This window comes from Crocodylus siamensis, chromosome 5 (assembly GCF_052110815.1).
Source record: "Crocodylus siamensis isolate JL-2025a chromosome 5, ASM5211081v1, whole genome shotgun sequence".
NCBI classification, from domain to species: Eukaryota; Metazoa; Chordata; order Crocodylia; family Crocodylidae; genus Crocodylus; species Crocodylus siamensis.
The window spans coordinates 64,787,617-64,814,356 of record NC_143399.1 but is presented as its reverse complement, the minus strand read 5'-3'; the positions used below and the strand labels follow the sequence as shown (position 1 = coordinate 64,814,356).

General features: G+C 43.0%; 1 protein-coding gene across 5 annotated transcripts in view; it reads right to left on the bottom strand.

Annotated features, from left to right (window-relative positions):
• The window catches only part of NEK7 (NIMA related kinase 7), a 119,449-nt gene that overhangs the window by 49,669 nt on the left and 43,040 nt on the right, over positions 1–26,740 (bottom strand). For all 5 annotated transcript variants that reach the window (XM_090048623.1, XM_090048621.1, XM_090048625.1 and 2 more), the window contains exons 4-5: positions 16,574–16,636; positions 7,516–7,626 (exon numbers count right to left, since the gene is read on the bottom strand). In XM_090048623.1, the coding sequence (XP_089904749.1) occupies positions 7,516–7,626; positions 16,574–16,636 (174 nt within the window). The remainder of the gene's footprint in view (positions 1–7,515; positions 7,627–16,573; positions 16,637–26,740) is intronic.

Genomic DNA, 26,740 nt, shown 5'->3' with positions numbered 1-26,740 from the left:
CCACAGGTGAAAACAGTCTGGCCCCATCTTTCTTTGAACCCCACTTCAGGCAGTTGAAGCCAGTTATTAAATCACCTCTTAGTCCCCTCTTCTCTACACTAAATAGCTATGGACAGACATTACACATAAACCAGTTTAAATGATCAAAAACTGATTTAAACCTGTAACAGAACGTAAGTTCAGTGCACATCAATCAGTTTCAAAATGGTTAAATCTGGTCTGAGATGAACCTGACTGAATGCAGTATCAAACTTAACTGATTTGGGTCAAACCAGTTTATGCAATGTCTGTCCCAGACCCCTTCCTGGTTTAAGTTAAACCAGATTCCCTCAGCATCCCAGGTTCTGTGCAGCCCTGGGCTATGCTGTGTGTTCCGGAGAGCAGACTTGGCCCTGCCTCCCTTCTCCCTAGCCAAAGCTTTGGTGGATACTGCAGGTTCAGCAGCATCTGGCTGGCTTCCCCTGGGCCCCACCTCCACCCCCCAGCTCTGCTGCTTGCTACTCAAGCAGGGATCCCCCCTCCCTCACATCTCCCACACTACAGATCCCAGCCTCACTAACGCTAAGAGGGGTGTAATGGCTAGAACCAGAGGGATTAATAAGCAATAAATATGTGCTTCTTGGAGGCATTTCATATTTTGCCTAACAGGTAATATTAGCTAATATAAAGCTTGTAGGTTCATAACTCGCAAATGTAACTTGTCTGTCATAAGTTTAACCAAATGATAAAACTAACTGTTTGTATTAATCATGGAACTGACTGGGCCCCAAAGCTGAAGCTGTAGCTGCAAGATTAGCTGACCTGTTTTTGCTCAGGGTTCAGTCTTGATGAAAAAAACTGGATCCAACCGCCTGGCACACCCAACACATTCCAAGAAAGCATGTCCCAAGAAAGCATATTCAAAGAAACCTAAAAAGGTTGGGCTTAGGTGGAGTAATGTGAATTTCAAACCTAAAGGTGCCACACTGTAATTTGCTTATTGGATAAACCTGAGTCTAGGTTTTATGATAATTTCAACACCTTTCAATCCCATAGGGTAACAGTTATAGGGCATGATTGTGAGTGGCTCTAAAGCCAACAGATTAGCATAAGACTAGGTATAAAACAAGTACATGTGTCAGGTGACCAGCAGGAAGAAGGGAACAGAACAGTCATTGCTGTTCCAAGCCCAGACTCCTGACTCCCTGTGTGAGTGAAGATCGGATCCTGATCAAGGGACCTCCCCCAGTAATCCCTCCAACAGCATCGATCGGGGATGCCTGACTTTGCTGGAATCACTTGGCATGCACCTGGCATCGAGGGACTATCGATAAGTTGCTAACCCATGTCTATCTATCTGTTGTTTTGAACAGCCCAATGGCTGATACCCTCGCAGTGCCCAGTTGGCCTGTGACAGAATTTTGATCCATCTGTTATTATCTGTTGTTATTATTTACTATTAGCTTTTTAATACTGCATTATCTACTTATCACATTTATCTGTCTGTTAACTGTTGTGTGTGTAAACTATAATAAATTTGCCTTTGCTTCACTCCCAACTTTGCCTCCACAATCCGAAACTGAACCGAACAGCCCAGTGGCTGATACCCTCACAGCGCCCAGTTGGCCTGCGATAAAACTGGTCTGTGACGGGGAGTGTGGGGGGGGGGGGTGTCCAATTTCACTGGGACAGGCAGACAGAACAGTGTCCACCTAGGGCTTTTTGGAGCTAATCAACAGGTCAGCTGGTAATGTTCCTCCATTCCTTCCTTGGAAAAAGCAGTTTAAGAAGAGCTTGAAGTAATGAGAGAGGCTTTTGTTTTGTTGACACTGTTATCAGCACCCTGTTGACTTCCTCACCTGTCAGGTTTGATGCAGACAGTATGAAAAAGCAGGAAGAGGGAGATTGAGACATGTAAGGTGCTGCACCTTGGTAGGAAGAACCTTCAACATACTTACAGGCTCAGCAGTACTACGCTCACTAGCACCACAACCAAAAGAGACTTGGGTGTCTTGATTGACCACAAGATGAATATAAGCCACAAATGCAATGCCGTGGCTGGCAAACCAAACCAAACTCTAGTATGCATCCACTGATGTATCTCAAGCAAAATCAGGGATGTCATCCTCCCGCTTTACTCGGCCCTGGTGAGACCGCAGCTGGAGTACTGCGTCCAGTATTGGGCCCTACACTTCAGGAGGGATGTGGAAAAGCTTGAGAGAGTCCAGAGGAGAGCCACTCGTATGATCCAAGGCCTGGAAGGCAGGCTGTATGAGGAGAGGCTGAGGGACTTGGGACTCTTCAGTCTGGAGAAGAAAAGGCTCGGGGGGGAACTTGACAGCAGGCAGCCTACAATTATGTAAGAGGGGTGCATCAGGACCTGGGAGAACAGCTGTTCACCAGACCTCCCTAAAGGATAACAAGGTCTAACAGCCATAAACTACAGGAAGGCCAATTTAGACTAGACATAAAAAAAAAAGTTCCTTATGGTGCAAGTGTTCACGATCTGGAAAAAACTCCCCCCAGAGGTGGTGCAAGCACCTACTCTGGACTCTTGCAAAAAACATGTGGATGTTTTTCTTGCTGGGGTCACTTGATCCCAGCTGACTTCCTGCCTATGGCAGGGGGGCTGGACTCAATGATCTCATTAAGTCCCTTCCAGCCCCAAATATCTATGAAATCTATGAAAAGCTCAATATCATCAACAGATGCATGCACTGCACACCCCGCAACCCCCATCTCCGAGTGCTAATCCAGGGTGGTGGTATGGCAACACTCCTACCCCTTGAGCAGTGAGAGAGAAAAAGCCTAGGACAGTGCAGGCAGACCTCCCTAATCAGAGGTCCTTGCAGGGCATGGCCACACACCCCCTCAGTTCATCACTATAGAAGGGAAAGGAGAACTGCTCTAGTGCCCCCCCAGCATCTAGCCTGAGCCACTGAGCATTTTAAGAGACAGAGGAAGGGGAACAGGCCATTCTGGGGGGAAGAGCCACAGATCACATGAGGTGAAGAGGAGGCACAGGCCACACACGTGAGGAGGAGGGAGGGACTGTATCCCCCATCCACAGTGGGGCTACAGAGGTGCTGTACCAGCTCCAGAGAAGCCACCTCCATGGCCCAGTGGGCAGAACCTGGCATGGGAGGGAGCACCATGCCGCCAAATCCGCCTGGGAGCAGCATCAGTGCAACACACCATGCCGCTGCCATTTTCATGAATCACCACCAGGGGCAGGGGCACTGCACCAGCATATCAGGGCTTCTCAGCATCACAAAGCAGTGGGGGGACAGTCACAGCTGGACCCACATCCTAGTGAGAGAAGAGGGCAGGGGAGCTCTGACTTTCCACGACAAAAACCCAACGTCAAACACCAAAATTTATAGGTATTTAGAATCTATTTTATTAGAATGACTGAGGCACTTTTAGGCTTCCAAACTGATTTAAAATTGTAAATATATCAATAAAGCACTGAGTTTAACCAATACCTACATATGTATAGTGAAACTTTATTTTAATCACGGAAAAACATTGGGATTTTTAATCAAAGAACTCACGATGTTTAAAACAGAAAAAACCAGGATCCCTGGTCATGAGACTCTATGCTACATCTTGAAATATAACAGTGGTGTCATTTAAGTTACCCAAGGAGAATGGTTAATTTTTGTACACCTGGTAATCAGGGTTTTGTTTTTAGGTTGTCTTTTTCTTTACCCTTTTTATTATTATTAATTTGGGAGTGGGGAGAGGTGCAAGATTAGGGGTTGTTGATAATTGTTGGCTCTATAGTATTCAGTTGTGGCCATTTAAATTATCACAAACCTGCTTGTCTCCTTATCATGGCAAAGCTCTCAGAAACCTGATGCCCTTTTTATAGGCTCCTCTTTGGCTTCCAATAAAACTAACAGTACCACAATAGTGGAGGCTAAGCTATTGTTATTGCTTTCCAGGACTACTAATTAAATTTCCCTCTCTCATAGTGACAAACCAAAATACATTTGCATGGGAGTTTGGAGGTTTTTCCATTCTGTTACAGATTATTTATTTTCAAAAGTATTTTTTCAAAAACTACAGAATAAGCCACAACACACACTCCTAAAAACAAAATTCACTCCATCCAAACAGACTATCAAATCATTTTCTCCATAAGCAGTATGAAGACTGAGTGCATTATGACACCTCATACATATTTAACGATAGCCTGATAAGCTGTCATTAACATCAAACAGCAATCTAGGTTTGCTACATTAAACATGATTCCTATGTTAAGAGGACAATCATAAACTGCTCCAAGATCGAGACTGTAAGAAATGCCCACCAACTTGGACAAGGTGTAATGAGGCCAACTGCACTGACGGAGACATTAGACACATACTGGGTTAAAAAAAGCTTCAATGGGCCATAAGACGAGACATGCCATAAGGCAATCTGTCATGGAGTACTCATATTAATAACTGTTGTGTCAAATTTGAACATTCAAAAGAACAGACAAACCTTCCTTTATGTTGTATGAAGTGTAAGCCTACAAAATTAATAATTCATGAGACAAAAGAAAAATCTCGTATTTGGATATAAATTTTAACAGGACCCTGTCAACCTGTTTCGACCCAAATTTTGATTATCCCACCGTAAAATTGTCAGTCTAGTGAGGGAATGTGCTTCAATGCTTTAAAGCCAATTTAAAAATTCATTAGTGTGAAAGAATTAAATACTCTGTTCATGTGGGATCACCACAGAACACTGCTCTGCTATTTAGTGTGTTCCATCTGCAACAGTAGAACAAAAACTAACTAGAATACTTCTTCCTGGGGTGTGCTGTGCTGATAGCATTAATGATAGTGTAAATGCAAGAAATGTTAAATGCAGTGAAAATGAAAAAAAGTAAGGGTACAGAGGATGCAAGTATCAAGGAAAAAAATTAGCTGAAAAGTAAAAAAGCTTCATTGTTATCAAGTGATATGTCCAAGTTCCAGAGTCCATTTGCAGAAATCTTCTTGGAAAGCTCTCTCTAAACCAGGATTGAATACATGCATTGAAATAATCTAGGAGAATTCTTCCAGGTTTGTTCTCCTGGTAGAGAAATTAACCCAGAGCTGAGTGAACAGACATTCATATGAAGCCTGTGCATGCATTTCAGCATGAAGGCTCCCTGGGTGCCTGCAGAAGTGTGGAGATGCTGCTCTGATGCACTGTAATAACAGCGGGTTGGAGTAGACTCAGCTGAGACTGCTGGAGCATGCCAATTAGCACGCTCTGGCAGCCTGCGCATCTCATGTATTCGATGTCCCCAGGCTTCAAAAAGGGTGGTGGAGGAGCTTTAAAGCTCGTCAAATGAGCTTGCACCCCACCACCATTTTGAAGTGTGGGACACTGAATACATGAGATTCTGTAAGCACTTTAATTAGACTATAAGAGCGACTCTAATTAAAGTGCCCCATCCTCAGAGCATGTGTAAAGATGCCTCCTTAGACTGCCTGGCAGCAGTGCATATAGCAGCCCTGATTGCCTGACCCAGACTGCCCATAGTAAGCCTGCATTTCCTGCACCACAACATGGAAATTGTGAAGGAAGCATGTTCTGCTTCTTGGTGGAGCTGCAGAATCCAGCAAGTGACACACTGCCTCCTGGGAGTGGGAAATGCTGGTCTCTTCTGAGAGAAGCCACAGCATGGCATGTATAGACCTTTGCACTCTATACTCTCCTGGGAGTGATTTAACCCTGATTGTTCCCAGGATATTTTTCTCCTGGAGAGGCCATTTTTCTGAGAGAGAAAAAGGCTGAACACTTGCACACTTTCTGGCCTCATACAAACATCCAGTTTCTTCTGAGAGAGTCACTGCTCTCCCAGGAGAAACCATGAGCGTACAGATGTTCACATTTTTTTCTCCCAAGATAAATACGGCCACTCCGAGAGAAAAATAATTGGGAGAACAACCCGAGTTTAAATCACTCCCAGAGGAGTTTCACCTGGGAAGGCAATTGTCTGTACATGACATGGCTTCCCTCAGAAGAGAACATAGTCCTCCAGCTTCTCCCCTTCCCTCCTCCCCCCCATATGGAGACAGTGCATCACTCACTGGACTCTGCTGCTCCAGAACATATCCCCTTCGCTAATCCCATGTTGTGCTGCAGCAAAACAAAGGTTGATCACGGGCAGTCCAGGTCAGCCAAACAAAACTGCCTAGGCACTGCTGTGATCTGTCACCCAGCAGACTAAGGAAGCCTGCAAAGCATGCTGAAATATGTGCACAGGGTCCCTTACTTACTGCACAGTATCAGCACTGCAAGTTTTCCACTCTTCATGGCTGCAGCATTTGAATTTCTGTACACACAGCTCTGGATAAGTTTCTCTACCCAGACAACAGACCCGAGATAATTTTCCTAGATTATCTGAATGTGTGTACACAGCCTCTTTCTCCTGGGAGTGTTTCAACTCTCTCAAGAGAAACTGAATGTCTGTATAAGACCTAAGAGTAGCTGGACATGAGTAAAGAAAATATTTTATAATATAAGGTTTCTACAATTATTGCACAGGCAGGAATAAAGTTGAACTTATACTGCAAAAAATGATGTTGCTTACATGTGTCAACTGAAACAGATAAAATTCGTAACAAAATAAAGTGCATCTATTGATCAGATGATGAATTCTAATTAAACCACTTTTTGTATCTAGAAAAAGAAATGTTTAACTATGCCTGGAAATTTTGTAATTATTTTCCAATACATCAGCATTTTCTTTGCCAAGGCAGTAAATAGCTACAGGCCGCAAAACTAGAAAATATAAATTTTCTCCTTAAGTATCCAACCTCCTCCATCTTTCTTTATCATGTGGAATACAGTATTTAAGGACACTTGATAATCCTTGTGCCAAACTCGCACAGGAAAGTGATCATAATATATAAAAATACAACTTATTTCTGCAGCTAAAGAAGCAATTAATAGCTATGCAAGAAAAACGGTTGCCTTTCAAACAAATCTGAATTTTAAATTAAGTTGGATAGCTTAGGTTATTTCCTTTATAATATGAGCCAGTATCTGAAAGAATTTTATAAGCATTACTGGTAGTCATCAAGGAAGCATCTAAATTTACTATTAACTGCTACAGATTCATAAACTTGAAGCAGGACATGATTCCTCTCTCTCTCAATCCTCCCTCCAGCCAAAAAAAAACATTTTTTGAAAGAAGACATGTTTAGATAGCTAAATTTAACAATGCCACAGTACTAGATTAACAGTGATATGGCACTCTGTCACACCCATTTTCCCTATACCCATTAATGCATTTGAAGTCTAGCTGTATTTTCATCTGCCCTTACTACTACATCATTCTCATTTCACTATCACCTTTGCTGTTTTTTCAAATGACATAAAAATCTACCTATATTTTCTCTCCTTCAGATTAATTCAGAACACTCCATCTTCTTTTTACCGCCTTGCCATCTCACATTCAGTGAAGTGTTGAGCAATGAAAATGAAAAAGAAATACAAACAATACTTCTCCAAATTTTGATTAAAGGCCATTTAAAATAAATCTCTTACCTTTATCATTCTAGAGAGATCTCCAGCATCTGCTAATTCCAATACTATGTTCAGTTCATTGTCTTCAATGAATGAGGCATAATATTTAATCACATTTGGATGATTCAGTTGCTAAGAAAAGAAAATAATGAATCAGATATTTCACTCTATAATATGTCCTTTAAAACAGTATGCCTTGACATATGATGTCATTGTATTATAACTATGTACTTATGTGAAACATTTTAGATTTGAGCAATTCAAGACAGTAAGAATTTCAGGTCCCAGGAACATCCAATATTTTGGTCCAAGAATTAGATGGTTTGCATAAGAACATGAAAGGAAATACCACAAACAAATTAGCGCACACAAAATCATTCTCCTGTCCCCTTGCATATACTCTGAGCCCACAATAACCTAAGCTCCTCCATGTCTTCATATGAAGCCTTACATTAGGGATGTCAGACATAAGGCCTGCAGACTTTTCAGCCCAATTTGGGTGCACTGGGGAACCTTCCCTCAGCAGCAGCAAAGCACCTGGATGAGATCTCCAGCACTTGAGCCTGAGTAACACCACAGCTTGTTGCCATTATAGCAACCAAGTGCCCTGGTGAAAGCTGTGGTGCTGGAGCACCACCAGCATAATGGAATAAAGCCTAGCACTGTGACTTGTTTCAGCAGCAGTAGCCACATGCCTGCAGGTCAGGCTTCATTACACAGTGCTGCCTGAGCTCCAGACCTGCAGCTCCCACCCAGGTGCTTGGCTACTACTGCCCTGCTCCGGCACCCCTTCTGGCCATTCAGAGAGGCAGGAAGGCAGCTAGGCTCCAATTCACATGCATGTGGTGGAGAAGGAGACATGGCCTGGCCCCAGTTCAGCTGTGGGTAGAAGGGGGCATGACTTGGCCCCAATCCAGCCATGTGGCAGCACAGGAGGGTGGCAGTATTAATGGCCATTGCTGTCCTGGCACAAAACTTCCCAACCCCTTGGGGAGCCTTGTAGGCTAGATGCCATGGCTCCAAATGCCACATTTGGCCTGTGGGTTGGAGGTTGAGCATCCTTACCCTACACCTCATTCTCTGTTTTCTACACCAGTGGTCTCCAAAGTGGGGTGCGCAAGACAATCCACTGAGGTGCGGGAAGAAAATATTAGAACTTCTATTTATATTTATTTTTTATCTATAAAAATAAGAAAGAAATTAAGCTTTACTAATATTTAATATATGGATTGACACTGGCACCCTCACTCGGTCCATATGTCAGATGGTCACGTGTCACATACAGTACGCGAGTAGTACATGTATATAATTTATAAATAAATAAATATACATATATTGGGGGTTCATGCTCAAAAATTTTTTTTACTGATGGGGTGCACGATCAAAAAAGTTTGGAGACCACTGCTCTACAGTGAACAAAGAAAAGTGTTCTTAGAACAAGCAGCACATGAGCACATAAACAACACATTGTAACAAATATGAATGGGACAGGGACAAAGTTTCATGGGGAATACCAATTCTGATGTTTTCAGATTTCTATATGCCTTCAATTTTCAAATGTATTTGTGTCTGACTTCAACCAAATATTTCAGAATTCAGAGCCTTGTTTTTTTCCCAAGCTGATTAACAAAGTAAAAAACAAACAAAAAAAATAAGAATTTAATTCCATTATGGATTATCACTAAGGTTGAAATCCAAAATCTCCCCTGCCTAGTACAGATGTCTCCCACTTTAGTTAAAAGAGTAACAAAGTAGCAGTAGTAAACTATTCTCTCTGTGAGAGCCACCTCTAGTTTCTACTGGAGACAGTAGTTTCTGGCTGCTGCCATAAGGAATGTTTCAGCATTTTATCCAATTACTGCCTCATGCAATATTCATAAAATGTTTCTGAGATCAAAGGCCTAAGGAGTTATTATAGCTGCTGCTGCTGCATTGCACCTGAACCAGACCTCTCACTGTTCCTGGTACAATTCTCAGTGCAGTTACATTCGGGAACTGAGTGGGGTTCAAGCACAGACTAAATGTTTTGAGATTTCATCAGGTAAGCTCTACTGAGCGTGTGCACATTGCTATTTGCAGGGGTTTGAAATGCATTTGAAACAGAACCATCACCTTTCAAATATCAAGTCTCCCATCAAAAAGCAACCTGACCCTCAAAAAAAGCAGTGTGAGGCAGCAATCAAGATGGATATTTTTAGTCAAAATAGTTATGAAGGGCCAGGCACAAAGTACCAGATCTTGTTCTTGGAAGGTAAGCAAGCTTGGTCTGTCTGTGCAAACCATTTGAAAAGCATTTGTTTGGCTGTTTACTTGGGCCATGTGCTCCAAGCAGTGATTGCTGCCTGTGTCTAATAAAATCCCTAACAAGGGAGTGGAGCTAGTCCAGGGCCAGGAGAACATAAGAGGAGACCCCTCTGAGGGACCTGGGGAGCAACTGAATAGGGCAGGGGTGGGCAAAATGCAGCCCATGGGCCGGATGCAGCCCCTCAAGTCATTTTATCTGGCCCACGGGGCCCCTAAAAAATTCAGAAAATCAATACTTATCTGCCCCTGGCTGCCTGTCATGAAGCCCTTGATGACTTGCCAAAACTCTGTAAGAGGCCCTCTGCCCAAAATAATTGCCCACCCCTGGAATAGGGGATAGCAAACAGGGCAGTTTACAAGCAGTTGGCAAGTCAGTTCACAGATCAGTTTGCCACACCCCCATCTTTGAAGAGGAGCCTTTAAGGTAAGTTATTTCTTTAATTAAGAGTAACTAATCTAGATATTTAGCAGAAATAGCTAAAACTCTACAGTTAGAGAAATACTTAAGTCTCTTGTTTGATAATCACCTGTAATTATGGCAGAGTAAAGTTAAACAAAAGGTTAATACATAAGTTCAAAGTTTCTAGTCTAAGGGAACCCGTAAATTAAAACCTTCTTAAAAGAGGAAACCAAGTTTTAACACTTTTTAAAAATATGCAGGAAGAAACCCAGCAATAGGGTGGGAGGCTACTCAGTTTATTCCACTGAGTTCAACATGTATCATTTCCTGCCACAGGTTCCATGTGTGTGCACCCAATGCAAGGAACTCCTGGCTCTGAGAAAGCAAATATGCTCTCCCAGGGTTAAGGTGCTGGAACTGGAGCAGCTATGGGAGGCAGAGAGGTTCATAGATGAATTGGGACCTACTGAATTCGAAGCAGCTGCCCTCCTATTTTGTGGTGTAAGTGTGGCACCCGGCACCTTTTTTGTGGTGGAGCATGATGGGCCAGTTTCCCCATGTCTCTGATTAGCTGAACGGTCCTGGAACTCCCACCCCTCCCTGGAGACTGACAGAAGTCCCACCCCTCCAACACTTACTGTCAGTTTTGTCTTTTCACAGTCCCTGTGTTTTTTCATAGGGACCAGGCTTATTAACACAGAACAACTGAATTCGCTGTTTCCATAAAAATCACAAATTCAGTAGGTCCCTATAGATGAGGCTTTCCAGGACAATGGAAGAGCAATCTGACCTCTACTGTAGCAGCTCCCAAGCTGCTGAGGAGGATGAAAGCCTCAAGGATGAAGGCCATCAAACTGGGAAGGAGGGAAACTTGTCACTTAGATAGGACCCACCTTCCAGTTGAAGTTAGTGTCCTCTTGCACCAAGGATACTCCTCCAAGGGAGCGGTACCCACAGGACAAAGCAGCAGGTGGAAGTAGTGTGCAATCTGATTATTAGGCACATAGGTGGATTTCTGATGTCCAAGAGGACCACATGGCAACTTGCCTGTTGGATGCAAAGGGAGTGGACCTCATGAAATGTGTATATAGGCTACTAGGGAGGACTGGGGAGAAGCCAGTGGTCATGTTCCAGATGGGTACCACTGACACGGGTAAAGGGTGGCAGAAAGGTCCTGGAACCTAAATGTAGTCTGCCAGGTAGGAGGATGAAGTCCAGGACTTGCATGGTAGCGTTCTCTGAAACAGTTCCAGTGCCACATGCAGGACCTGGGACACAGGCAAAGCTCAAGAGTCAATGCATGGCTTAGATGACAGTGCAGAGAGGAAGGGTTTAAGTTTATCAGAAATAGGGAGACCTTTGGAACAGGGGGAGTTATACAGAAAGGGATGGTTTCCACCTAAGCCAAAACAGTACCACAAAGCTGGCATGTAACATAAAAAAAGATGGTAGAGAGTTGTTTTTAAACTGAAAACAGGGAAAAAGCTGACAGGTACAGAACAGCATACAGTTCATACTGACATCCTATAGGAGTGAAACTGTAAAAAAATAAATAAATAAATAAATATATATAGAAATAAGAAAAAGTGAAGGAAAGCACAAGCAAATACCTTTAATAAGTAAAATGCCACAAAGAAGTTGCCAACCAGGTAATAATAAAAAGTGCATGTGCTTTTAAATTAATGCTAGAAGCCTCAGATCAAAGATGGGGGAACTTGATCGCTTAGCAGTAAATAATGATACTGACATAATATGCATCTCTGAAACATGGTGGAATGAGGAAAATCAATGGGATACTGTAATGCCAGGATACAAATTCTGCAGAAATGACAGGGTAGGTGTACTGGTGGGGGAGTAAGACTACACCAAACCAAATAGGGTAGATTTTTCAACTGATTAAGAGAAATACCACAGAATCTTTGTGGATAGAAATCCTGGGTTTCAACAGAAAAAAGTACATCTAGAGATATATATATTATTGACCCCTCAGACCAGGATGGCAGCCACAAGCTAGAAATACTAGAGGAAGCTGAGTGAGACTGTGGCAGCAGAAAACACCATAATAATGAGGGAGTTCCACTATCTAGAAATAGACTGTGTCAATCTAACATCAAGCCAGAATGCATAAAACAAATTTCTTGATGTTAAAAAAGACTGCTTCCTGAAGCAGTTAGTCCTGGAACCTTTAAGAAGAAAGTCCACTCTTGACCTAGTCCTAAGGTAGTGCACAGGATTTGGTGCAACAGATTTGGTGCAACCGTGTTAGTGAGCTGCTCAGCAATAGTGACCACAATGCAATTGGGTTTGACATTCATGTGGGAGGAAAGACAAGAAAATTTATCACAGTTGCCTTAATTTTAAAAAGGAAGACAATAACAAAATGAGAAAGCTAGTTAGAAAGAAGTTAAAAGGTGTCCCCAAAGAGGTGAAGAACTTGTAAGCAGCATGGGAACTACTTAAGACAACTGTATTAGAGGCAAAGAGCAAATGCATAATGCAAATTTAAAAAAAAAAAAAGAAAAGCAGACCAAAAGAAAGCCAGCATGATGTAATGGTAGAGTTGCAGAGGCAACAAGCAGAAAAAGGTTTCTTTTAATAAGTGGAAGTTAAATTCTAATGAGCAAAATAAAAAAAGCATAAATGCTGGCAAATCAAATGTCAGACTGTAATAAGACAAAGTTAAGAGAATTCGAGAAGAAACTTGCTAGAGACACAAAAATGGCTCTAAAGGGGATGCAGAGAACTACAGGCCAACAAGCCTAGCTTCTCTTCCTGCAGAACTTGTAGAAACAATAAAAAAAAGAATTCTTCAGTACATGGGTGAACATGACTTTCTATGAAGGAATCAACATAGCTTTGTCAAAGGGAAAGTACGCCTCACCAACCTATTAGTAAGGGTGCACCGATAGAGACTTTTTGGGTGATACCGACAGCCAATATTTAAGGGGCCATATCGGCCAATACCAATCTGATTCCAATAGCCTGGAGAGCAGTGCCAGGCTGGTTAAGTCTGGTGTGGGGGAAAGGGTGGGGGGAGGGAAGGGACATGGGGCGAGCAGATCAAGGCTCTCATGGTGAGGGAGGGAGCGGGGCTGAGGCAGGCACTGCTCAGCCGGGGCAGGGCAGGGCACAGGATGGAGCTATAAGCGGCTCATCTGGGGGGGCCTCTGCACCCCAGAAGGGCACATGGGGCGTATGCCCCCAGATCTGTGCGTGGGGTGAGGGCAGGCTGCCACTGCGTGCTGGGGCCAGGGCTGCGCTTGGGGTGGGTGGCAGCGACACTGGCACTGAGAGGGGACTACAGGGGAGGGGGTTGCAACCACTCCAAAATTTTCCTTAACCCCCACTCTGTCACCTCCTTCACAGTGCCACTGCCACCCACCCTGAGCATAGTCCAGCTCAACACTCCTGGAAGAGCCTGGCACAGCCTGCAGTCATAGCCCACCCTGTCCCATGTGCAGATCTGGGGGCACACGACCCCCCATGCCCTCCCAGGGTGCATGCAGTGGCGGAAGCTACCCCCACCCACATCCCCCAGATGAGCCACTCATGGCTCTGTCCCATGCCCTGCCCCACCCTGGCTGAGAAGCACCTGCCCCTGCCCCTACCTTCCTCACTGCAAGGGCCTTGAACTGCACCCCCCATGCCCCTTCCCTCCCTCTACCCCTTCCCCACAACACACTTACCAGCCAGATGATGCTCTCCAAGCTGCTGGGCGGTGCTCCCGGCCAAATGCATGCTGCGGCTGGGCGCATGCATGGGGCATTTATCAGCCACATCATTGGCCACATCGGGCAAAAAAAGCCGATTTCTGATACTGTCAATTTTCCCTCTATCAGTGCTGATCCGATATAGGACTGATGTATTGGTGCACCTCTACCTATTAGAGCTCTTTAAGTGTGTCAGCAGCTTTGATATGCCATTGCCTCTCACTTCCAAGCCACAGCTCTGCTGGTGTTCCTCACTCCTGACCCGCAGCTCCCCATTCCTGCTAGTACCCCTCACTCCCTACTCATGGTCCCCCCCATCCCAAGTGTCCCTCACTCTTGACCCACAGCCTCTCAACCAGTGACCCTCACTCTTGACCTACAGCTCCCCATCCCTGCTGGTGCCCCTCACTCCTGACCCGCAGCTCCCCATTCCTGACAGTGTCCCCCACTCCCAACTTGCAGACCCCTACTCCAGGTTCTTTCCTCCCCAATGTGTAGGGAAGAGAGTGGGTGTGTGGGGAAGTCTCAGGCACAGCAGGTATGCCTGACCATAGGTGATGTGTCAGGGAGGCATGGTGGCACAAATGCCCCCCCCAATGTGTGTGCCTACAGCAGGCATGGGGCTGTAGCCTGGCTCCAACACAGGTAGGAGCCATCTCCATGGTCTGGCAGGAAGGACCCAGTGCAGGACAGCAGAGGGGGGCTGCAAGATTCACTGTTGCCGCTGCCGTTGCTGCCAGGACCCCAACACCAGCTATGCTGCCAGCAGCATGAGGAGTAACAGACCAGGGGGAAGTCATGCCACCTTCACCTCCTCCCACCACCAGCTGCTTGAGCACTGGACTATGGCTCTACCCTGCTGCCATGGCCTGGATGCCATTGCTGCTTCACTCAAATCACCCACACTGCCTCCCTCCCCACCTCCCCTCTGGAGCAGAGCTGTGGCCTAAGGGGAGCAGCGACAGAGGCTGGGCCATGGTAGTGGGGTAGAGCTGTGGTCCAGAATGCAAGCAGCTGACAGCAGGAGGTGAGGGCAGCATGTCTCCCTCAGTCTGTTACTCCTCATTCTGCTGGCAGTGATAGGGCCCTCGTGGCAGCAATGAGTCACAGCGCCCCAATCCACCCTCCCATGCCAGGTCCCACTTGCTGGGCCACAGAGGTGGCTCCTGCTCAGGCTGGTCCAACCAGGCTGCAGCCCATGTCCACTGTATGCACACAAATCAGACAGGGCCTGTGCCCACTCATGACCACCTCCCCAGACATATCACCTATGTCCCCTCACCCCCACAACACCTATAACCCTTATGTGCTCCCTGCTCCCCCACCCTACCTGTGCCCCCACCATAGGCTCATCTGCAGGGAGCTGCAGGAGGTGCTCTCCAATACACTGCCTGTTACACTCATGTGTGCACATGCACATGCACCTGACACCCCCTGCCTGTGATCGCCCTCCTCCTGCTTCCCACAGCCTAAAGCAGCAGTCCCTTGCAGGCTGAAACTGCCAGTCTGCAAGAGGAAACCCACAGTTTTCTCATGTTTTTCTCCTTTAAGGGAGAAAATCCATGTTTTTCCATGAGAAATGGAAAACCCGGATCCCTGCTCATTAACACCAGATAAAAGTTTAGCCAGATTCAGAAAAAGGAATGAAAAAATTCTTGGGGAAAAGGGGTATCAGTAGCTATTGTGCACAGGGGTCAGTGATGCAGAAATTCTGATTCAGAACTTCAATTGCTAGACCTTAAATACTGGAGACTGCAAATGAAAGGAACAGTGGATATAACCCAGCTCACTCTCCCTTTCACCATCCACTCTCTGCCACTGTGAGACACAGGATACTGGCCAAAATGAACCTATAGTTTGATCCAGGAAATGGTAATTCTTATGTCCTGATGAGAAACACAAAACACAGACTTTCACTACAAAGTATACACTGTAATTAGCTCCAAGTATAAGAGGAGGAAGTGGCAGTTTATCATCAGCAAATTAGAAACTCCATAAAGTGTCCAATTGGAGTTAATTTACCAAGCGTGTTCTTGACTTTCTTCTGATGACAAGACATTGCTATTTTAATCTCCAAGTCTGCTATTGAACAGAAGGCAAGAATAAAAAACTTTATTGCAAGGAAGGGACATCTAAATTGTAGCATGCAGCTTATGGATTTTCTTCCAGTCCTTCTGTCAGTTTCCTTCCATCATACTTTCTTCTGGTGACTACTATCTATCACTTTATCTCTGCACGTAAAAGAACAGCTGTAAGCTAGCTGGCTGAAAATATTCAAACACCACATCCCATTCTCTTGCCCAGGAATTAGAAAAGTCAATTTCTCTGTATGCTTCACCTTCAGTAATCAGCAAAATGGCAGTTACAAGTTTACTGCCAGTACAGCTTCTTTATAAGACAGTGTGCCAATACTGTCACCATAATTTGAATTCAAACTTTTGTATGTTATACACATTACATGTTTATCCAGTATCTTATTAGATTTTCTTCATTTGTTTGAAGTAAAAGACTCGCATGCTGTCTCTGACGTAACCTGCTTTTAAAAAGGGTTTATCTTATAATTAAATATATCAATATAAAACTTTAAGCATACCCTGTACATGACAGAATATATTTCATCCCTATCTGTTATCAATATGAAAAAAATATATCAGTAAGTCTTTACCTTAAGAAGATCTATTTCTTTGATGCAGTCAGCACGGGCTTTGGCATCCATTAAATCAAAAATCTAAACACCAAAAAGACAAAAGACATTTTATTAAATAACAAAACACCATAAACAGTAATCACAATTATTTATTATTTTATAGTGCCCCGAAGTAAGCTTGAGACATTCATGGAAAAACACAACATGGTAAGAAGAAATGAATTTATACAATTTAAGCACATACAAGTATATAATGAGCCATTACTACATCTTCCTTTCAGAAACCTTAAAGCAAAACAAAAACAACTATTATTAATCCTAATTTAATTTTCTCACTTTTTTGTAATGAAAACAAAGATTTCTATACTCAATTACATTCTTCTCCAGCAAATATAAAATAGTATCTGCAACACAAGTGTTTGCTATATAATAATAAGTCCAAGAACATTTTTCCACAAACCAAAGCCACTAATTCCTGAGCATAAAACAATTCTATTAGCAAAAGTACATATGCTAAACAAATGAAGGTTACTGGACAGCACTTTAATGTTCCAATAAAAACAAAGTGTAATTAGCTGGAAAATGCATTGCATCACCTCTCTCACACTCATATTTCCTCTCCCTTCTTAACTACCTCCTTTCTTTTCTCAGACTGACTGCTAAGCTACAGCATCAGCAGACAGCTTTAAATCTTTTCACTCTTCTACCGGCATCCATTACAATTCCAGGTTGGGTCCTTTGCTCTCTCCAATCTGAGCTCTCACATTAACCCTAAAGATTCCATTACCACCTTTATATATTTACTGGCATAAGCAGATCTACCCTAACCTCTGCCATTCAAGGCCACACTAACATTCCAACTTCCTATCCCTGCCATGGTATGGCGAGTTCACTCTCTCCAATACGGAACTTCCCTTTCCCAGCAGCTCTCCACTGACTTGCTCTTTTTCACCAACCAGACTTTTTCCAGTCTCTCAGGATCATAAACTTACTTCAGCCTCTTTCCAGTCACCTTCCATTTTTCTGAAAAGTTGTCTTCAGTTTGTTACATTGCAAACTATCCAGAGACTCACACTACGCCTATGTAATTCTTATATTAAATCTGCTCTATAAATTATTTTTGTGAAATTATTTTTTTCTGATTTATATCAGCTCATTACTTTTCATCTCTTTCTAGATGCCTCAAAAAAGAAAAAGGCTGTGTTATGTACTCTCAAGGTCACTGTGGTCCATTTAATCAAAATAAGCATATTCCAAAGTTGCAAGCTTTTTACAGAGAATGCCCTGTTTCCAGCTATAAAAATCTAGGGACTGCCTCATTAAAGGTGACCTGAATTGCCAGATAAAACTATGGAGAGACAAATCTTTAAGAAATGGTGCATTCTAAGCCAACAAAACTCAACGTCCTAAAAAGAACACAATCAAAAAACAATGTACTATTTCTGGCACTAATAAAATAAGAAATTTAGCAACATATGATTACTTAGCCACAGAGAATTTTTCATTTGAGATGCAATGGTCAGCCCTCGACCCCCAAAAAAGAAATCTAAGAATCTTAGAGGTTTTCATTCAAGTATTGGTCCTCAGAGAAGATACAGGCTGTATTGGTTATCTCCTCTGGAACCCTAAGAATCAATCTTCTGTCCTTAAAAGTAAGGTGGATATGGAGTTAACCTCATGAAAAAGATAATACTTTCAAGTTTATTATAAAAACCCAAACTGTATCAGAAAAAACAGCAGAAAAATAGAGGGTAAAAACCAGAAAGAAGCCTCTCAATTGCTTGTTTATTAATGCTAGGGTGATGGGAAATCTACTGAGTTAGAGGCGACTGATAATTCAAAGAGGAGATTATGGCTGACAATAAAAACATAGCAGGCAAAGTCAAATGAGTGGAATGTTAACACTAAGAATAACAATTTCAGATGTACCAGAGACAGAAATGTGGCACTAGCAGAAATGCATTAGTCACCGTAAGTATTAAAAAGCAAACCAATACTGATGTGAAAGACAGAAAGAAGAGTTTGAGTCAAGATTAAACACCTGAATAGTAAAGCAGAAGTTGCCGCCTGCATCTGTTATAGATCTCAAAACCTGAATGAAGAAACCAATTTTATTTAATCACCTTAACATTAGACTAAAGACCTAAAACTTGGTTGTCATGGAAAACTGTAGTGATTCAGTTATCTTCTGGGAAGCACAAAAATGTTCAACTCAGTCACTAATGGAACTTCTGAAACATGTTAAAGGGTAGTACATAAAACTGAGAAAATCCTGGGACAAGCTGGAGCCTATTGCAGACAGATAATAACAAACTTGAAAAAATGTGGAAAATCTTAGAAAAATATTATTTTTAAAAAGTCAGGAGAGAAGAGAAAAACAGATTTGAAGGAATCTATTATGAATTTGGTGATGCCCATAAAGAGTTTATGAACTTGGTGATGCCCAAAATTAGTCGCAATTCATTTTGATGTACTGATTTACAGCCCATTTTTTGGTTTTACTGCAAATCCTACCTAGGAATTTGCTTTTCATTCGCCCCTTCTCCCATCAGCTAACATTATTCCATTAAAATGAAATCAATAGAAGACTGCAGCACTGGTGCCATCGCAAGGGCTTTGGCTTCTTTGACCATAGCCATCAGAGATAGAGGCAGTGGTCTGCTGGAAAGGGATGGCCTCCACCTCACTCCACTGGGGAAGAAGCTGTCCTCAGTCAGAGTGGCTGACCTGACAGGGCTTTAAACTAAGCTCACCAGGGGATGGGCAGACAACCACCAATGCAAGCCAAGCAACAGCTGCAGAATTAGTAAGTCATGCAGCACAGGGGACACACGTGAATTCCCAAAAGAATTCACTCCTACCCCACTCCAGGGACAGGACTCTTCTAGGAGTGCTGAGAAACCTAGGACCTCCAATGGCAGGCTTACTTGTCTGTACACAAATGCCAGGAGCCTGAGGAACAAACAGGAGGAAGTGGCCCTCCTGTTAAATAAAATCAATATGTTCTCATAGGAATAACAGAGACCTGGTGGACCACAGGTATTGACAGCTATACTTTATACAGGAGGGATTGTGTTGCTAGAAAGGATGGAGGTGTAGCTCTCTATATGAAGGAGCAGTACCCTTCCCTACAAGTGGAGTTTGGTACCCAAGAAGGATGGCTCAAGACCCTGTGGGTCAGATTACGGGGAGGAACTTAGTGAAGGGGATATATTGGTAGGAGTCCACTATAGAACTCCTAACCAAGAGGAAGATCTTGACCACACATTCACAGGGGAACTGGCAGAGGCTAGATGCGCTCAGTACATGGTTGTCATGGATGACTTCAACTGACATCTCATGGGAGGAGCACTCTGCCAAATCTGATCGGTCACATAGCTTTTGCACCTGCATTGACGAATTTTGCTCGTGTCAAGAAGCCTATGGGCCAACTAGAGGTAAAGCTCTCCTGGATCTGGTACTAGACCAGGCTTGTCCGACATGCGGACCTCCAAGCTGTTTTCTGAGGCCCGAGGTGCTGTGACAGGAAACGGAAGTAAACACTGTACTTTCATTTTTGGGGGGGAGGGGAGGGAATGTGATACCACTTCCTGTGAGGTCTTTGAATATGGCTCAGCGGCCCACTGAGTGATAAAAAGTTCATCATCCAGCCCCACATTCAAAAAGGTTGGACGCCCCTGTACTAGACAAAGGGGATGATCTAGTGAGTGACCTGAGAATCGAAGGAAAGCTAGTAAACAGTGACCGTAATTTGATCACTTTCTCTATCCATTGCAAAGCTGGCAAAATCGGTCAGCAATGCAGACATCCTTGATTTTAAGAAAACTGGCTTTCATAAGCTCAGGAGGCTGGCTATTGAGGCCCTGAGAAACCAGGATCTAGTACATGATACCGTGTTTCCCCGAAAATAAGACACTGTCTTATATTTATTTTTCCTCAAGAAGACACACTATGGCTTATTTTCAGGGGATGTCTTATTTTATTAAGTATAGTACAACAATCTACATTTATTCAAATACAATTAAGTCGTCTTCTTCTGGAACGTAGGTAGGTAGGTGCCGCCTGTGGCAAGGGAGCGCGGGCGGGGCCGGGGGCGGGGCCTCGGCCGGGCGGTCCAGCTCCACGGACAGGCGCCGCACGCGCTCCCACAGCATGGCCGCGCGGGGGCGGGGGCGGGCGCGGTCAAAGTCGGGACGCGGACCTCGCACCGGGCCGGCTGTCACGATGGGGCAAATGAGAAGGGCTGCCCGTCTTATTTACCGCTTCGCGCCGGTACGCTTAGCCACGCCTATCACTATGTCTTATTTTCGGGGTATGGCTTATATTGTGCAAATACGTAGAAATCCTGCTACGGCTTATTTTATGGGTATGTCTTATTTTCGGGGAAACACGGTATCAACCTCTTCTCCTTTGTTCAGGTGATGCGTCACCTGGTCATAGAAGGAAATAAGGTTGGTCAGGCAAGACCTACCTGCAACGAAGCTATGTTGGCTATCTTTCAGAATGTTCATTCCATTAGCCTGTTCTTGATGGTTTCTTTGATTTTTTCCATATCACTCCAGGGATCGAGGTCAAACTGATTGGCCTATAGTTCCCTGAATCTTCTTTCCCCCCTTCCTTGAAGATGGGCACCACATTGGCTCTCTTCCAGTCTTCAGGAACGTCACCTGAGTGCCACAAGTTTTCGAATATTTTTGCCAATGGTTGAGCTATGACACCTGCCAGCTCCTTGAGCACTCTAGGGTGTAATCTGTCAGGACCAGCTGACTTGAAGATGTCCAGCCTCTCAAGGTGTTCCTTTAAAAAGGTCTTCACCAATGCTGGATATAAATATGCCCTCACCCTGGCCATCCCGTGTCATGCAAGGGAGGGCGGTCTCTTTGGGCTGATGAAAGACCGATGCAAAGTACTCATTAAGCAGGTTGGCTTTTTCTTTGATGTCAGTTATCAGTTCTCTCATTTGTTTCAGCAGGGGTCCAATATTAACCTAGCTTTTTTTCTGACTCCCTACATATCTGAAAAAGGACTCTTTATTATCCTTGATATGAGAAGCCAGATGGATTTTGGTTGCAGCCTTGGCTTTCCTGGTCCACTCCCTGCAGGCATGGACCAGTGCTGAGTATTTAGTAGTTATTCCAGCCTCCCATTCTTTATAAGTCTATCTTTTGAGGCGTAAGAGGTCCTCAAGTTCCTTGCTGAGCCAAGAGGGGTTGTCATACCCTTTTGCTACCCTTCCTTCGAGATGACATGGGCAACCTTCTGCGGTCAGGATCGTTCCCTTGAGGAGCACCCACTCCTCTTGGACTCCTCTTCCTGTCAAGCCGTGGTCGCTTAGGGCCTCAACAACAAGTCTCTTGAACTTGTCAAAGTCAGCTTTGCTGGAGTCAAGGACTTCAGCATTGCTGACTGATTTGCCAGCTTTGTGATAGACAGTAAAGGTGATCAGTTCATGGTCACTATCACCCAGCTTTCCATCGATTCTTAGGTTGCTGACTAAATCATCCCTTTTGGCCAGTACCAGGTAGAGCAACGCCTTACCTCTTGTTGGCCCATAGACTTCTTGAGTCAGGTAGAACTCCTCCACGCACATGAGGAAGCTTTGATTTCTAACAGTCTGGGTCACACAGTCTTACAGTTTCTCCAAGCCTTGGAAGGAGACAGGCTGTCTAACACAACAAGGCCAACAAGGACACGGTCTGCAAAACAGAGGGAGTATGTACCATACTGCCCATTACATGAGATAAGGCCCCAGAGCAGGGGCCCCGAGTCCCTGTTTGCAGGGAACAGACCAAATTAGGAGAAGGCCTGGAAACCTATGTGGACATGTGACCACACAGGGAAACCAACCAGTAACAGATACAGATCAAGGGTCATCAAGAGGGAAGAAGAATACAAAAGCAGAGACTTGAGAATAACAAAGGGTACCTCCCTCCTTCCTTATCCTGCAACCAGGTTCCTCCCATCCCTCCTCCTCCTCCCTGAGAGGATCCCTATCCCCATCCCTGGGAAGGGTCTCCAAGGCCACCATGGACAAAGGGCACACCAGCAGCCCATCTGATCCACCCTACTGGAGGGGGGCTGTGGGCCTCAGCATCCCACCTCTAGGCTGCTGACATCTCACACCTAAGAAAGTCTCAGAGTAAAGATTGTGTCTTGGCCAGATGTACTTTGACTCTGATGACAGCCCTAGGATTTGGTAGATATATAGAAAGAATTGCTTACTGCTTGTACTGTTTCTTTTCTGTTATCACTGTCTATCAATAAATTTGCCTATTATCGAAAGGAAAGGTGGGTGAACCCCACCCAGAACAAGGCCTCTGGGTCTTAAATCCAGAGCCAACAAGGCCAACAACCTGCTTTTGCTTGTATATGCCACTTCATTCAGGAAACCAACACACACATACACACTCAACCAGGGCTTTATTAAAAGGCCCATCATAAATGACAGGCCAAAAGGAAAGTGAAAAAAGTAATTTTAATCTGGTCTGTACTTCCACTATACACACTTTGTTCTTAAACATAATTTAGTAAAAAAACACTGCAAGCTCTTTAAAATTTTATAGCAAAGCTTGCTGCTTTCTGCTCCACTTTGGATAGAGAACTGGAAATTCTGTAGCACTTTCACCTAAGTTAAAAATAAGATCTCACTGAATAATGCAACTCCATATAATGCATCTTACCCATTTTTGTTTTAGCATTCAGTTCTGTTTACTTTAAACTATTGCGAAGTCTTCAGTTCCTTACCTGATGCTTACAAACTTTATTATGTAGATTTAGATTATATTAATTTTCAGTCTACAAGCAGATCTAGGGCCTGTATCTAATAGTACTTCCTCCATTTGAAAGCCATATGTATTTCCTACCTTGGGAACATCTTCAAAAAAATAATGGTTTCAAGAAATCCCCAAATTGGCACTTGCTCATGCAATGCTAGCCTATCACAGCCAAAATGATCACTTAGATTCTGTTGATTTTTTTAGCTTCAGACCAGAGGGCCCCTCCTCCTATAATAAACCTTTTTGTAGTCTCCCGAGCCTATTCAAGAAATATCTATATTCTTTTTGTCACCTCTCAAGAAGATTATTACCAAAAAAATCACTAGAAGACAAAACAATACTAAAGGGCATCCTACACAGAAAAATAGAAGTCACACTAAAAGAGTTTTAAGCTTCAGAACATCCTTTCAAGTGGCTACCTAAACAGAATACACCACCTGGTAATGATTAAATTGAATGCCTTATGAGAATTCCAGGCCAGATTACCATGCAAGAGAAGATATCCTTTGTTTGTGGTTTACTATAGAGATGCCTATTAACATAACATTAAAAATAAAGTCATGTCAGTAATTCCATAATCATAAATATTATGGTTTAGTAGCTTTTCAGCATATGAACTAACTCATCTTCAGTTATTATTGATCAACAAACAAGGCTGAAAGATTAAATTGTATTATATCATATATGCATATATAAAATCTTTAACTACATTGTTCCCAGTTGCTGATTTTGTGATTATAGTCATTTAAGATTTCGACTGAGTAATTATACTGCTAGGGAGAACACAGCAGTATGTGGAAATAATATTAACTACTTTTAACTTGTATGACATATTTCCTAATATCTGCTAGTTTTCAGGGGGAAAAATAACTAAAAGTCTCCTTAAAGTAAATTCTCATACTTGATTTAGCACACAGTGTGAAATCCCTGAGAACATTTTGTCAAGTACCAATGAAGAGTCAAGAGGACCTTTCCAAATTTCTTAAACAACTCAGACTAGGGCTTACTAGAATACTACATTAAATTAACATCAATGCACTGTTAGTCTTTCTCATCCTTTCACAATGTGTGTGTTGTAATAGGAACCTACTGTAACTGCTTCATAATTCTAAGAAACCATTCTAAAAGCCATTAGTACAACATTTTAAGGGATTGTACTATAAGTACTAAGCAACAAGTATGAACATCCCTGTACTTCTAGATAGCTACAACAACTCCTAGATAGTTGCATAATTTAAAAAATACTAAACTAAAAATTAAAAACCCTTAAAAATTCCATCCTATATAAATTCCTTGTGTATAAGCTTGTATGTTCATCTCCAGTCTTTTAAATGTAGATGCACATAGTGATCAGAAACATTCTAAGATTTTGCAACCAGCTGGGACTATATTAAGTCATAAATTCCCAATCTAGAATCTATTTGATAAACTATAAAATAAACTACAAACCTAAAAACTTAACTTTTGAAGTTAAATAAATGAATTACTTTTGAAACATACCAAGGAGTACTATACTTGGTATCACTTTCTCTAAAGTTCAGTGTTTTTCTAAGATTCCTTCTCTTTGATATCAAAATTAATACACTCAGGATGTTTAATAACAATCTGACCTAAAAAGAGATACAGTATTTTGGGGGTTTTGTATCAGATGCAAGAAAGGCCTGATAGTTATTTAATATCCCTGATATACCACTAACATTACTATGGTATGATAAACCTGTGGAAACTACGTAAAAAAGGAAAATAAAGACTTTAATGAACATTTTAAGAAATATGACAAAGAATGGTAAAAATGGACAACAAGATAGCACTGTCACTAGACTACTGTAATGTTGAGGCAAAAATATTCTATAAAATGGGAAGTTATAAATGTTTTTCTAAGATTAATTAGCCTAATTCAGCCCTCAGGTGGCAATCCACTGACAATACACAATGAATTATTAATACAAGTGCTAGATAAAAGGATTCCTTTTTGATCCTCTAACATCGGGTCTCAAGTGTTGGGATAAAAGAAGAAAAAACATGGAACAATGTGAGGCACAGTCGTAATGCATGCTCTAGAAGGAATTTCATAAACACATGCAACTGTACATGATGTCTTAATTTGTAAGCAGCCTGGGTTGGCTACAAATACCGTTCTCTATATAGAGCTTGTGAAGCCTTCACAAAAAAATCTGTTGCCTGCAGGCAGTTATATATCTATCCTTCATACTACACAGGGGCAGATCCAGGATGGTGCAGTGGTGTGGCTGTACCCCACTTCCAGTAGCGTAACTGAGGCAGGCCAAAAGAGCACTAGTCCTGGGACTAGATTTGGGAGGGAGGGACACATCAGCAACTCCCACTCATAGCATGCTGGGAAACCTGGAATCTCCCTCTTCAGGAGTCATCTTTTTCCTGCTGCAATTGACCAAGCAGCACTCCCAACAGCCAACTGAGTGCACATCCTCCTGGGGGTGGGTCAGTTGCTCTCCCAGAGGGGAGAGAAGCAGGACAGGACCCTTCCCAGCTCTTGGTGTACCATCCTGTCATGTCATAGTATGTGGGAGGACAAGGGAGCAGGCATGGAGCACTTGAGTTCAGAGAATTGCCAAAAGTTGACAGAGAGCACAAGGGGTGCTAGGGCAGGGCAGGGCAAGGAGGGAACAGCTCAGAAGCAGACTGAACAGCCTGACTCCAGCAGGATCAGGCCATCACCTCACTGGCCCCTCTTCCCAAGCCCACTTGCCAAGTCAGCTGAGAACCCAATCCAGCTTGAGCTGGACAGGCAGCAGCATCTGCTGCCTCCTGCCAGACCCAGAGCCCAAGGGTCCAATCCTGACCTCACCCCCAGTTGTCAAAAACCTAGATGTGCCCCTTATTCTTAAGGTAAATGAGTTAAAAAAAAAACAAACACATGAGCTTTATTTAGTCATAAGTAAATTATTATTACAGAGTGAGGCATGAGATGTTAACATACATTTATTTTACATTATTTTCTATAAGGATAGCCATCACTACAGCATCCAGATTTCAATTTAATGTATTCCCAATCAATTTGAGGCAGTTAACAAGTTTTTAAATACTGGTCCTGAAATACCTCACATACTTGGTTCCATAAAAGTATAAAAAGTACATAATTTCTCTTAAACTGATCTTTCAAAGTCTAAAAGGTGTGGATTCAGAGTGGTTAGCATTCATTGTAAAGTGCTGGCAGACATAAGGTTCTACAGTTTTCATGCTAATCTAGGAAGAACAGAGTAAGTAGTACTTGACTCCAATTAGCTACATTGGGATAAAAACTATCCAGTACCTCCATCAGGATTTTTCAGTGAAAAAGTAAATATGCATCAATTGTCTCACTGTAAACAGCTTTTAGCAGCAAAGATGCATCTATGAGTACAAATTCAAGACACTGCTTATGATTTTG